Raw genomic sequence first — 15,061 nt, 5'->3', positions numbered from 1 at the left:
ATATATATATTTATAGAGAGAGAGAGGAAAACTAGTATCCTTCAAAACAGAATGTTATTTTTTCTTTCATGTGAGGAAGAGAAACAGTACGGAGTGTTCAGGAGTGTTTGGTTGTAATTTTTTTTTTTTAAAGTATGTTTAAGACAATAGATTTTCGAGTAATCAGAGTAGATATCCTGCAAAGAAAGATGCTGTCCGTTAAATGCAAACCACACAGAAGACTAAAACAGAAGTTTACTACGTTTATTAAATTCCAAGTTCAGTAGAAAAACATCCATTGAAGGAAGTGTCTTAACTAAAATCTTTTCTACTAGCACTTCTTGAAATCTCATAAAAAACTCTTCTTAATGGAAAGTTGTAGAGGTAAAAGCAAACTGAGGTTATGGAAAAGTACTGCATTTAAAACATCTGAAAATACCAAGCTTAAGTTTTGTGTTTTATAAGCACGGCTTTGGTGATAAAACTTGAAATGATTTAAAGCTTATTATTTTTAAACTGAAACTAGGCAGTATTATAGAGCCTTTATGATGGCTTCTTAATCAATTGACCATGTTTATTAAGCACATGCCTGCTGTCCAGCACTGTGCAAAATTCAGGAGAAAAGAGATTACTACATATTTTGCATCATTTTCAGGCAAGTTACTGCTTTGCATTTGCAAACTGGATATATTTAAAAATAGCTTGATTTTAAAATGTCTAGATGTTAGGACAATAAAAACTTGATTACTCTGAAACTAAAGTGTGTTGTCTGTGAAACTCTGAGACACATTGGTAGTGCCCTTTCTCTCACAGTATTTAGATTGCAGAAATAAAAATAAATTATACGCTTGACTAGTCAGTGATGTGTCATTTTGAAGAGTAGGTGTTTTGTGCTGTTAATGGATGCATTTTTTGCATAAGTTGTCAAACTTTTTCTGTAGTCAGTGTCAAAACTTGTTACTATTATATTTCCCAGATTTTTATAATGTTGCAAAATACCTACAACAAAACTCTTTTAAAGTCGAGAGTTGTTACTTAATATTAGTTACTTTTTAATTTAAAAAATAATACATACCAATGACCAAAATGGTAAGAGTTCAGAAGGATGTAAAGTTAAATGCTTAGGTTGTCTTTTCCTCAAAGCACCAGGAGGACTATCAGTTTTAGTTTTAAGCTAGTTTGACAGCTATTCCACACAAATTTGTATAGCATTGATAAACATAAGACATAAACAGATGCGTATTAATGAAGCATCATCACAAAGAAATAATTAGATGTTCATCCTAATAGCATGAAATCTGTACATAATGTTGATATTTTTAGACTATTTTAAATTAATAGTATGTAAGCATTCCTGTTCCTTCCTATGAGTAAGGATTAAGGCATGTTAAGAAACTTTAAACCTTTCTTCTGTATGTACAAATTATTGGTCATGACTGGCTATTTTCTTTACTACTCTACTAAGAGCAAAGTGGGACTTCATATTTCAGACTGGAAGGATTGCTGTTTTGCATCAAGTAGTTTAAGTGATTTACGTTTTCCCTTTCCGTATATCCTTGCATTATAATGTGCCACTGCTTTCAAGAGGTAAGTCTTTTAGTCTGTTATAATAATTTTAATTTTGTTGGACTGAAATTTCTTCTAACAGCTCCTGTATGGTATTTTGAAGAACCTGGCCTTGGAAGATTAACAAAAATAATGATATAGTAGTAATATTTTAAAATACTTTTCTCTTTGCAGAAAACACAAGTGACAAAGTTAGTATCCACATTACTGGAGAGGAAATATGGTGATTTATATATGAGTAAACAGCATGAATGCCTGATTTTTGCAAAATTAAGTTAAATTTTGCAAAAGAGCCATAATTTAGAATAACCACATTTAGTATTTTCAGTAAGCTTGGTTTGTATTGCTATGTTGTGGTGAATTGCTTTATAGTAATAAATAGTAGTGTTTAACGTAAGTCATAAAATGTGTGTGGGTTTTGCTATGTATTGGCTTAAAAGAAACAGTGCTTGGGAGAATGTAATTTATATTAGTCAAGACTGGTAGAACACAAAGACAGAAGAGAAAGCATAAACATTTATACAACTAGTGAATAACATGTAAAACTGAGTTGATGTCCAAATCAGTGTCAAAAGCCAATGGTAAGGTCTCTTAAGAACTTTTATGATTTTTCTAGAGAGTTTTAATTCAATGTTGCTGACAGGTTCAGACCTCTATATGTACAGTTGTGTGTCAGTGGATAGTAGAAAGTCCACACCTTTGAAATTTGTTAAGAGAGAGAAATACCAACTGATTAAATGTCACTATTGGTGTAGATGTTGGGAATCACTGTGGTATAACTTTCAAACCTCACTTTTGTGTTCCATTGGTATTGACACTACACTGGCTGATGATTACTAGCTTTAAAATAGGTAAAATCACATTAGATAAGAACCAAAATAATTTTATTAGTTAACTTATAGTTATTCTGAACGTGTACTAAATTTTTTTTTTTAGCATCATCCTATAAAGTAGAATTGGACGTACGAATTATCTCTCTTGGGACACATCCAAGAGAATCAACTACTGAATTATCAGAGCAACTTCATTCCAGTGTGGCTATGGTCTCACTAATTGAACAGTTTTACGTTTTATATATATAGGAATATTGCATACCAGTGTAAACATCCCCAAACCCTGTTTTTTTTTTTTTTTTTTGTCCATTTAAAGTTAAATTCTTCTGGATGGAGACTTAAGCTAGTTACTAGATTCCAGTGTAAAATGTTTGACTTGTAAAGGGGAGAATGGGATTTGGAAAACAAGCATTTAGGTTAGATAGAAGTTTTTTAAATTCAGGATTAAGATTCATTAATCCGTTAGGTATTGCTATGCATTGTTCTAGGTGTTTCTAAATGCATTATGTGATTTGGTTCTTTACACTCTGATGCCAAGAGATTACATACCTTTCTCAAGTCACACATCTTATAAGTAATAAAGCTAAGATTTGAGCCTAGGTCTTTTGAAGCCAAATTTTGATGTGCGTTTCCCTATGTCACCTGCTTGTGACTGGGCTTATTTCTGTACCTTTGAATTAGTATTTATTCTTAATGATTATAGAATTGAATTGAAGCTATATTAATCAGTTGATGTGCATATACTACAATTGGGTTAGATACTTCCCCCCCCTTTTTTTTTGAGCAGTTGGGGAATCTTTTCCAACAGTAAACCTGTATTTGTGTAATTTTCAAAGTGTCTTCAAATATGCTAAACATAAACCTTTAGAGGAAGTCTGAAACACAGAGAAATTGTCATTGATTTCACTGTTGAGGAAAATGAGGCTTCTGTAGATTGCAGTTTGCCCAGGGCACGGGGGAAAGTGGGCAGCACAGCCAGAATGAGAAACCAGATCACCTAGCTATCATGTTAGCACATTTGCCACTGCTGTGTATTTTGGACTGTTCCATGTGGGCACTTTTTCTAAAATATGTAAAAATATTTGTTTGGCATACTCAAATTGTCACCTTTAGGTTGAAATCAGTCAATCCTCCACTTGCTGCCCCTCCACCACACCATTGAACATTTACCCCCACTTAATTTCACATTCATGTAAAACATTTTTCCTAAACTTTAAAATGTTTAAATATACATCTAAAACTCAACTCGGTTCAGGATGAGATTATTTTGCAAACCTATTTCCCTGCTACTTAAAATAACAAGGCAGAGGAGAGAATACTGTGCATTGTGGCTACAGAAGAGTAAATACAAGCAAACTATTGAGATCAACTTTATCCTGCATCTTACCCTCACTCAGTGTAATTCAGCCCTCTCTTGAGTTTATGAAACTGATTTTGATATGTGGAAATATAGCAACACTGACCAGCCTTAGCATTAAAACTGGTAGGCAGTTTTTCTTACTATGTTTGTAATGAATTGTCACTTACTCTGACTAAACATCATTGCAGAATTGAAGAATGCTGCAGTGTGTTATTTGGCAAACTATACAGTTTATACTTTAGCCTTTTCTATCCCTACTGTAATATGAATGTGTTGTTAATGATTCTGCACTGAAAAAATAGGCTATGTGAATGAATTATATTTTGAGGTTCTCCTGCTTCAGGTGTTACTAACTTAGTTCCTTTACCATCAGACATGCCTTCTGGGCAATAATTGTGTCACTGATAATACAGAACTACGGAATTCCCACAAATCACTTCTAAAGTTACTGGAACTTGCTTGCGAATGAGGGTGGTATTAATGAGGGACAGGAGAGAGTAAGAAAATTGAGTGATAGCTCATTATTTGTGATCCATTGTGCTTCCTACATTTTTCATTATAGTCACGACTAAGAAACAAGAAAAAATTCAAATGACATATTATTATTCTGTAACATATGATTCAAGATAATTCATGTGAGAAATTACACTTGCTATTAATATATACTTCTATTATGTGAGACTGAAAGATTTTTCTCTTATTCTTTTCTGATTTTAAAAGTGATTCTAAAATGATCTCTTTCTGTATTTTACATCTGATTGTTTTCTGTCCTTTGTTAAGAACATAAGAATTTGGATTCATGTTTAAATGATTTTTATAAAACCTTGTGCATTAAAAAAAATAGTGGATCTTTCAGTCACTTGATACTTGAATTAGCATTAATACGTAAAATAGTTTTCAGTGTTTTGTGGGATGGGGGGACAAAAGTGTTGTCTTGATTATAACAGTGTAGTAGAATTTTTACTAACATTTGTTCATTTTTTGTCTATGTTTCCATGATTATTTTGAAGCATGATGTTTGTGTAACATCTTCACTGAAAATCATTGTGTTATGAATTTCATTTTCTTTTCTTTTTCTTCTTTTTTCCCCTCTTTGTCTGTTGGTCATCTTCCGGGGAACATCAATGTCTTCTCTTCTCTATCACATCTTTTTTGTGTATATTATTCTTCCCTCAGTAACCCTGGCACTGTGTAAGTACTTAACCAATGATTCAGTTTGTAATTGTCTCTGTAACTTTCCTTCTTGCTTTCAATTTAATACTACCAGCAAATTTTGTTAGGATTTTCTCATAAGAATTTTCAAAATGTTAAGGAATAAGAAGCATTTTTTTTTTTATGCTAGAGAATTTTGTATGCATCAGTGGTATGTTTAGAACACCCACACTTGTGTAACGAAAAACTTAGTAAGTTAACCTTCATTGAGATAGATGAGTATTATGGACAGTGTATACCAGAGTTAGAACTGTAGTTTGGGCTTTCCTTTAGTTTATTATTATTATTATTATTATTATTTTAATCTTCATATTTTGAAATAAATTACTTGCCCCTGAGAGTAAAGTTTACATTCTATACCAAATGTATTTTTTAAAATAAAATTATTGAAAATTTTCTTTCATCATAGTTATCACACTCTGGAGTTTCAGAACCAGAAAACACTAAATGTTTAGAAACTTCATATCATTTGACATAAGACCTTAAGGTGTGGTAAACAACACAAAGAATCTAAGGGGTAGTGTACTTTTACAAGTGTGTCATAGCTAAAAATGCTACTTAGGTAGTGTCGTTCTATTATTCGTGACATCTTTTTTTTTTGAGACGGAGTCTTGCTCTATCCCCCGGGCTGGAGTGCAGTGGCCTGATCTCAGCTCACTGCAAGCTCCGCCTCCCGGGTTTACGCCATTCTCCTGCCTCAGCCTCCCGAGTAGCTGGGACTACAGGCGCCAGTCACCTCACCCGGCTAGCTTTTATATTTTCAGTAGAGACGGGGTTTCACCGTGTTAGCCAGGATGGTCTCAAACTCCTGACCTCATGATCCGCCCGTCTCGGCCTCCCAAAGTGCTGGGATTACAGGCTTGATATCTTAGCTTGACACCATTGTTTTGTTTTTAGAGATCAAACCTTTTATAGAGGATAAAATAGTCTTACACTTGAAATTAACATCATTTAAGAGCAAACTACACTCAATACTTGTGGAGAAATTTAAAACTATAATAAGTTTAATAGCTGAATATAAAACTTTTCGAGTACTTGCATTAGATAAAGAGTTATCTGTTTTATGTCTGCCAAAGGCAGTGTGTTTATGAAGAAATCTATGCTTATTTCCTAATTTTAAAACATTTTGTTCATTTTTAAAAGAACTAGGTTTTGTTCAATATTAGTGGAAGGTCTTTTAGATATTTTATTTGTGGAATCATATGATATTACCATATTACCACAAGTTATAGTATTTTTTATGATTTTTTGCATAAATATTACTGATTTGTTATTTTGTATATGCAGATTATTCATAGTCTTAAACATGTATTGCAGTTGATTTTCTAGTAATCATAAAAGAATACATTATGATAATCATTACCTCATGTTATGTACTGCAGAAGGCACCTTACATACATTATCTATCTTACTTGTTTTTAAATAACCCCTTAAGATGCAAGTCTTATTTTCAAATGAGGAAATTGAGCTTAGAAAATGACTTGCATAAAGCACACACTGAATCTGACTTTAAAGCCAGTATTACTAACTGTAATTCTATCCTGTTCTTCACTGGAGAAAAGCTTTTCCAGTGTGCTGAGACAGTTTTGGTTATGTAGCTATTAAAATGATAACAGTCATGTGGCCTGCGGATAGCACTATGGTTTTCTCACAGTGAGTTGAACCTAGCAGGTGTTGCCACTCACATCTGACCACATTTATAACACTTTCTGTACTCAGATCTTGTGCCAGTAGTCTGCTAGTCCAGAACATGTTCCTTTTTCTCTTTTGAAATTAAACTCATAGCCTCCAAAAATTTGCATTTGCCCTATTTTGAGGGGGGGAGAAGTGGAGACTATTCATAATGCTCAGTATATCATACAATGTTAAAATACACATTGCAAATTCCTTTGTATTTATGCCCTTTTAAAATAAAAATGAATATTCATAGCAAACTCAAAGTTCTTGAGCTCTGTAGTTTACACATCCTCAGAGCAACACTACCTTGTATGTGATATTCAAGAGACTGACTTTCTAAAGAGTCTTAGAGCCAAGCTTTAAATTCTGATCTTTTAATACCTATTTCAGTAGTTGCTCATATGCCATACTTCTTCTTCACTATGCTCATCCCACACAGCTGTCTTTAGGATAAGGAATACCTGTACATATGAATGAGAAAACTGTAGAAAGGAATAGTTTGGACTCTTTTCAAAATTGTATTTGGAATTGCTAGTTTAGTCTCTACTAAACCATACTTGGTTCCTGGGCCTAGTGAAGATTTGATCATTTAATTTCATGAAAGCCAGTACATTCTAGCAGCATATTGATATTAATGGTCATTGTGAATATAGTCCACATCTATGTTTCATATGGCATACAATGAACAATACAAATAATTTCAGAAAGTTTGATTTTGACTACTATGGACTTTCATTTTCTGGTTGTTTTCTTTTTTTCTTATAATTTTCCTTTCCTTTTTCTTCATGTTGGAAATCTTTCTTCTGCTGCCTTCCTCTGTCAATTAAAAGGAAAATCCCACCTAAACGGTAATCTTTCTGTTGAATACATTCTAATAACATTATTTTATATTAACATTGTAAGTGCAGTTTTTTACTTATAATTTAAAAGTTTTTTTTTGTTTTCTTTTGCTTTTTTTGTGAGACAGAGTCTCACTCTGTTGCCCAGGGTGGAGTGCAGGGGCATGATCTTGGCTCACTGCACCCTCCACCTCCCAGGTTCAAGCAATTCTCCTGCTTCAGCCACCCCAGTAGCTGGGACTACAGGCACATGCCACCATGCCCAACTAATTTTTTGTACTTTTAGCAGAGATGGGGTTTCACTGTGTTAAGCCAGGATGGTCTCGATCTCCTGACCTCATGATCCGCCCACCTTGGCCTCCCAAAGTCCTGGGATTACAGGCGTGAGCCACCACGCCTAGCCTATTTTAGATAGATCTTTTTAAAAAATTGAGACTGAATATACTTGCAAAGCAAACTGTTTATATAAAAGGAACATTGAAGATTAATCATATAAATTATAAATAATTTAGTAGAAGATAGTTTCTCCTTTTAATATAATTTTACAATTAAAAAATTTTTTTTTCTCCTTAACCCTAGCCCACCAAGAAAACACATTGTGGAGCGCAATACAGAGTTTTATCATATACCCACTCACAGTGATGCCAGCAAGAAGAGACTGATTGAGGATACTGAAGACTGGCGTCCAAGGACTGGAACAACTCAGTCTCGCTCTTTCCGAATCCTTGCCCAGATCACTGGGACTGAACATTGTAAGTGAACTTCTAGGTGTCCTAATGGATGAGTGTTTTTTTGCCACAGAGAGTAGCATTGAGAGTGATTGGTAGTTGTCAGAAAACAACCCCGAGACAGTTTGCTTTTAAATTATGCTGTGCATAACATGGGTAATATAAATAAGACCCCAGGCCGGGCGCAGTGGCTCATTCCTGTAATCCCAGCACTTTGGGAGGCCGAGGCAGGAGGATCATGAGGTCATGAGTTTGAGACCAGACTAGCCGACATGATGAAACCCTGCCTCTATTAAAAATACAAAAATTAGCCAGGCATCGTGTCAGACACCTGTAATCCCAGCTACTTGGTAGCCTGAGGCAGGAGAATCGTTTGAACTGGGGAGGCAGAGATTGCAGTGAGCTGAGATCACGCCACTGTACTCCAGACTGGGCTACGGAGGGGCTCTGTCTCATAAATCAATCAATCAATCAATCAATCACCAGCCCATGAAAAGTATAGACGTAATAGTAGTTGTACTAACTATAGTTTATAGCCAACAATGGGCTACTGTGGAATTTGTTTTAGTGGCTCAGTGGAAGTTGAACATTTGATATTGATTGGTGCAGGTAATTGCTTAAGTGATTTTGAAGTTAAACAAAACAAACTAATATTTGGATATTGCTTATTATATTTCAGTGAAAGAATCTGAAGCTGATAATACAAAGAAGGCAAAGTAAGTTCTCTATCTTTTTGTCAATTGAATGTTTTCCTTTCATGAATGGTCTCAATTTGGTTTTTCAGATTGTCAAGTGTAATGGTATGGCATTTCGTCTTTGAAGCTAGAAGCTAAGCATTTAACTTTGGTGCCTTTTGTGTGACCTAAATGTACAACTTGCAGATTTTTAAAGTAGTGGATATTGTCTGGGTTTTAAGGCGTGTTTTCCTTAGTATTGAAATAAGAAGTGGGCAGAAGGGTGTATTTTGGGGTGCTTTGCTAACAATACATATGTCTGTGAATGTGCTTGTGTGTTGTCTTGCAGTCACTTTATTTTGAGCATAAAAATATATGTTTCCAAGAGGGATCTATGGATTAATTTCTGTATTTCTAAAAATGCTCTACCCTTAAAATCTTTGCCACTTAATAAAGCAGCAATGTGAAATTAAGCTTTTATAAGGCATGTTTTCTGCATGATGGAATTAGTCTAGAACCTTTTTCCTTCTATTTCTTATGACTCTTCTATCACCCTTTTTTTTTCCCCCCCCACAGGGAAAAGATACCCCTTCACGTCTTTAGTCCCAAATACACAAAATTACGTGACTGGCACCATGAAGTTTCAGCACGTGCTCTTAACGTACAGTGATTTATGAGCCTTGTCCCCCAAGCAGCCAGCACATACTGTTTCATTTACCTTTTTCAACTTCATAGCAAAATCTGTATTAAATTTGCCTTACGAAAAAATAGAATTTTTTCTGTACTTTTCTAACAATTTCCTATAGTTGTGAGAAAAGGAAGATGAACATGTTTTATGCTAGCTGGTAGCTCACAAATGTAAAAAAAAAAAAAAAAAGAAAGAAAGAAAATTAAGGGACTAGATCTGTTCATTGGATTTGTATCTGTTTTTGTTGTTATTAGGGTAGTAACCTTGGAAAATGAATTATTTTCATAAGTTGAATTTGGTTGGTTGGTTGAAGCAGAGGATAATGAGCAAATAATGTCCTTGTCTAATTTGGAAAATACTTCCTTTATGTTATTAACATTTCCCAAGATTACTTTTTAAGTTTATTATTATGTAACATTCAAGGTTGATTGTAAATTATTCTAAATAAGTAAATATAAGGAGGCAAGAATAAACAGAGAAGACTTTATTAAAGAAGAGTGCATGCAGTGTAGATTTAGGTATCTTTTAAAGTAGGTACTATTCAGGATGGCTCTATGAAGAGGAGGAGGTCCAGATTTGGCTCCTGGAAAAGGAAAGAAGAGAATTTTACCCCATGTGCAATGGAGAAATACAGTATTCTTTGGTTTGGTTGGATTTTCAAATCCTATTTCCTATCAAAGGAAATATCTCTAAGCTAGTGGATGTTTTTAGAGTATAGACAATTTCTAGGTATTAACTAATAAGATATAGAAAAGATAGCTTTGCTTTTTTGAATCAGAAGAACATAAATTATAATATGAATGATTATGAGACATCAGAGAAATATTTTACTTAGTGATATTAACTACTGTGCACTGCTGCTATTCCTAGGAAGCTGTGTTTTGGGCAATACATGGAAGCTAGATATATGACCAGAAACGCTTTCTGCCTTGTAATATAGTGTATTATATATTAGAGCTAAATTTAGTAATAAATGCATTTTGAAGTTTGGAAAAGTATTGTAATAAAGTTGCCTTTAACTTAGCTTTGTACTCGTTCTGTTTCCTTGAGGCTAGACACAGTGCCATCAGGACTTGTTACAGTATAACTGGGTAAAATAAACAGTTCTCTGACATTTCATTTGGAAAACACTTTTAACTTTGTGAGGTTACTAAAATAGGGGTATAAAACATGGCAGGCCAGGCGCAGTGGCTCACACCTGTAATCCCAGCATTTTGGGAGGCTGAGGCGGGCAAATCACCTGAGGTCGGGAGTTCAAGACCAGACTGACCAACATAGAGAAACCCCATCTCTGCTAAAAATACAAGATTAGCCGGGCGTGGTGGCGCATGCCTGTAATCCCAGGTACTCGGGAGGCTGAGGCAGGAAAATCGCTTGAACCTGGGAGGTTCACTAGCGGAGGTTGCAGTGAGCCGAGATCGCACCATTGTATTCCAGTATGGGCAACAAGAGCGAAACTCCATCTCAAAATAAATAAATAAATAAATAAAACATGGTAAAGGATCATGTTTGATTTTTCCCCCTGAATTACTACAATATGTAGTATCCTATGTGAGTAACATAAAATCAGTTGACTGTTGTGCAGCATAGAATTATTATTTGTGTGAAACTACTGCTGAAGGACCTTGCCTGCATTCAAGGGTCTATTTTTATTTTTCCAGGTAATCTTTCACTTTAGTGACATAATAGTCTAGTACAACTGCCTGATAACTTGGAGAAACTAACATTAATTTTAGATAGTGATTGATAAAATTTGGCCTGCCAAATGCATTTTAAAAATAATTCTAGGATTTATCTATGCTCATTTCTAGTATACCTCATGATATATCTTTCTTTTGTCATATCAGTTCTTCTTCAGATACTAAGACAGATGTCCTGCCTGCTTGTGTTTTTATGATGCTGACGTCAATCCCAGTTATAACTGTGTCTCTGGCCTCTGTAAGAAAATCTACTTTCTTAGACCAGGCTTTCCTATACCCAGTAATTCTTCCAGGATCCCAAAAGATGATGTTTGAGAAACTATAGAATTAAAACCTCGTAAAAATAAATGGTGTGGTTGAGTAAACATGGTATTTTCCACCAAGAATCCAATTTCTAGAATAACTACAGAGTGGACAGAAAGAACAACTCAAAAGAATTTTAGGTAAATGGGAAAAATTTTCCCTAATACAGACAAGAGAACCTGTATAGAGTTACAACTTAAAACAGATGTAGTTAAAATAAAAATTTAATACCTTGCTGAATTAAAAATGAAGTATTTAGTGTTTCATTGAAAGCATAGACTTATATAAATGGAATGATCCATACTTGAGTATGAGGATAAATATTCAGCCAGGATCATAAAGGACATTCCATTTGACCCTGTCAGAAGATGAATTCCTGAGCTCAGTGAATCTCCTGGGACATCTTATATTCCTAGCTTAAACACTAGCCAAAAATTATAAAAGCTTCTTGCAAAAATATTATTGTAAATCTGGTGACCTAATTTATGACTTGTTTTGTTTGTCTCTCTTATACAGACTCTTCATGTTAGGCCTGTTTTAAAGTGAAATTGGGAAGTTGCTCTTAAGAATGTTTTCAACATTTTTTTCTTTCTTTCTTTCTTTTTTTTTTTTTGAATTTGAGACAGAGTTGTGCTCTGTCACCCAGGCGGGAGTGCAGTGGCGTGATATTGGCTCACTGCAGCCTCCACTTCCCAGGTTTGAGTGATTCTTCTGCCTCAGCCTCCTGAGTAGCTGGGATTACAGGCTTGCACCTCCATGCCCAGCTAATTTTCATATATTTTTTAGTAGAGACAGGGTTTCGTCATGTTGGCCAGGCTGGTCTCAAACTTCTGACCTCCAGTTATCCGCCTGCCTCGGCCTCACAAAGTGGTGGGATTACAGACGTGAGCCACCATGCCCGGCCTCAACATTTTTTTCTTACAGTGTTTTATTCAGAAGACTGAGTGTCTCACACATGGTCTAATGTATTTTTGTTACCTCAAAAATTATAGTATTTGTGGAAACAAAAGCATTCTTTCATGCATCATTGTGCCCTTTAGGAAGGCTCAGATATATAGACATCTTAGAGTTTATTTAATACAAATTGTCGTGTTAGGATGCAGAGTAGCAGTTCCTTCTTTTTTTCAAAATTATTCAAAAATATAGAATGAATTGATTTTCCCTCCAGGTATGTAATTTTGTAATTTTGTGTTTCTGATGTGTATTTAAAAATCATATAAATCATAAATATTTACTCATTGCCAGCATTCATTCTTTCAAATGCATAATTGCTGTATATGTAAATGCCAGGCACTAATCAATGTACTAGGGATACAGTAATGAATAACAGATAAATGTATAAACAAGATGAGCTAAGGTAATTGTGTTACCAAGATAATAAGTTAATATAAAATAAGTATGGCTTAGTCAGGGAAGGATTACTTTAGATTATGTGGTCCTCTGAAGAGACAACCTTAATGCCAGCAGCTGGGAGAGAAAAGGAGTCAGCCGTGTGATGACTTGAAGGTGGGGAGACAAGTGTGGAAAGGAGCATGCAAGAACACAGAACAGAAAGGCCAGTGTGACTGGAGTCCAGGCTAGGCAGGGAAGCGTGCTAGAACTCCTGTACATAGACAAAACACTTATGTTCCCATTCCTATCCATAACATTTTAAATGGGAAATTATGATATCATATCTAACTGCTTGCAAATAAAATTAGAAAATGAAGAAGCAGGGAGGTTAGTCAGGCGGCTAATTGCAGTGCACTCACCTAGTTGGTGCCAGCCCTGATTATTAACAATTTAATGTTTCCTGTTGAGACCCAATGAAGACCTAGAAAAGAGAGGCATAAATATATGTTGATAACATGTATGTAGGGAACACAAGCATCATATCCTGCAGAGCATACATGAAACCATACAGAAAATACGAAAACACTTTGATGTATTAAATTTGACATATGATGCTCTTCATAATAGTGATGAATTTGAGGATTTAGCTGCTCTATAAAATCTTGGCTAGAATTGTCTGGACACTTTCCTTTTGTTTATCCCATTCCAGAAAATTCCTTAAAGCAAGTAAATGTTTCCTTGCACATTCTTTCCAAAGTAGGAATTATAGTAATTTTTTTCTTGGTTAGAAGTAATAAGAAGCAGCAAGTGGTAAATTCTGAGTTTTAGACTGAGATTTGTAACTCACTGATTACTTTCTGCCCCCAAGTTTCCACTTCTCTGGAGTTAGAATCTGTGGTAGACACTGTGCTGCCCACTCAGATACCACTTCAGTGGAGGACTTGATACCTCTGCTGATGGGAGTGTGGTAGGCAAACAGCTTTCATGTGCCAGCCCCTTCACAAATCATCTCAGCTGCAGACAGTCCCTCTTCAAGATCCTAGGCTTGGTGGGTCTGCCCACATGCAGTGAACTGATTGATAAGTGGGAAGAGAGGGAAGTAAAAAACCTGGTTATTTCATCCTAATTAAGACCAACTTGAAGGGACCGTTCTAGCTCCAGAGCTGCTGTGGAGTCAGCTGAGGCTGTCCTAAGTTTTGTTTGGCAACTCCACCTCTCCTGCCCACTCCTGCTTCCTTTTCTGTCCTTTCCCCTTCACAGTTGTTGACCCTAGAGACATTTCTTAATAAGCATCCTGCATGCTAATAAGCATCTGCTTTCTGGAGAACCTAATCTGCAAAAGAATCATATTTTTGTAGACCCCAATTTAGACCTCAGTTGCACAGGTTCTCTTTTATTCATCTTCTCGTCACTTTTTTCGTCTATGCCACTTCTCATGTTTTCTCCTTAAGTCTTCAACCCAGATCACAAACACAGCATTTAGAAGTCTTCAAAGAAAAGATCAGTTAAGGGAAGATTGAAAGGCATGTGGAAGTCAAAAGGAACATGCATTTACTTTATTTTTTTGCCTCAAGTTAAGGATGTTTATTTGTTGACTTCATCACAGGCAGCCTAAGAGTAATGAGCAAGCAAATGTATTTAGAAATAAAATATAATCAGAGATATGTGAATGAAGCAATGAAATGAGAAGCTTCAAAATGGGAAATTAGGATTCACCAATTAAATATAATGAACACTTAAAACAGGAAAGCAGAACTTAGAATATTATGATTTTACGTGTTCTAGTCTTCCATATATAGCATTTGGAATCTTATGTATTAGCCATTTAATTTCACTTAATAAATTTTGTGTGAACACATCTGCTGTTTTCTTCACATCCTTAAAAGTTTACTTCTAGTTCTCTTCTGGGGGGATTCTGTTGGCTTTGGAAATGTGTAGGGTAATGTACAGATGTTAAAAGGAAGGAGGATGCTATTGGTGGCTAAGGATACTAAATATCTTGTAATGCACTGAAGAATCCTACAGACGGAAGAATCATCCAGCCCAATATGCCAGTTGTGTGCTACTGAGAATGACTGGATTGAGTGTAAATATTCACTTTTCCAAGTTAGTTTTTGTTGTTGTTGTTGTTGTTGTTTTGGTTGTTTTTTTTTTTTTTTTTTTTTTTTTT

General features: G+C 35.1%; 1 protein-coding gene across 1 annotated transcript in view; it reads left to right on the top strand.

The window, feature by feature from the left end:
- PDLIM5 (PDZ and LIM domain 5) overlaps positions 1-15,061 on the top strand; it is a 215,879-nt gene that overhangs the window by 128,034 nt on the left and 72,784 nt on the right. Inside the window, 3 exon segments of the mRNA XM_017875510.1 lie at positions 7,458-7,475; positions 8,046-8,218; positions 8,874-8,910. Coding sequence (XP_017730999.1) covers positions 7,458-7,475; positions 8,046-8,218; positions 8,874-8,910 — 228 coding nt within the window.

The sequence above is a fragment of the Rhinopithecus bieti genome, unplaced genomic scaffold, assembly GCF_001698545.2.
Source record: "Rhinopithecus bieti isolate Rb0 unplaced genomic scaffold, ASM169854v2 scaffold_6708, whole genome shotgun sequence".
NCBI classification, from domain to species: domain Eukaryota; kingdom Metazoa; phylum Chordata; class Mammalia; order Primates; family Cercopithecidae; genus Rhinopithecus; species Rhinopithecus bieti.
Note: the sequence above shows the minus strand (reverse complement) of the source record. Positions and strands in the feature narration are given on the sequence as shown.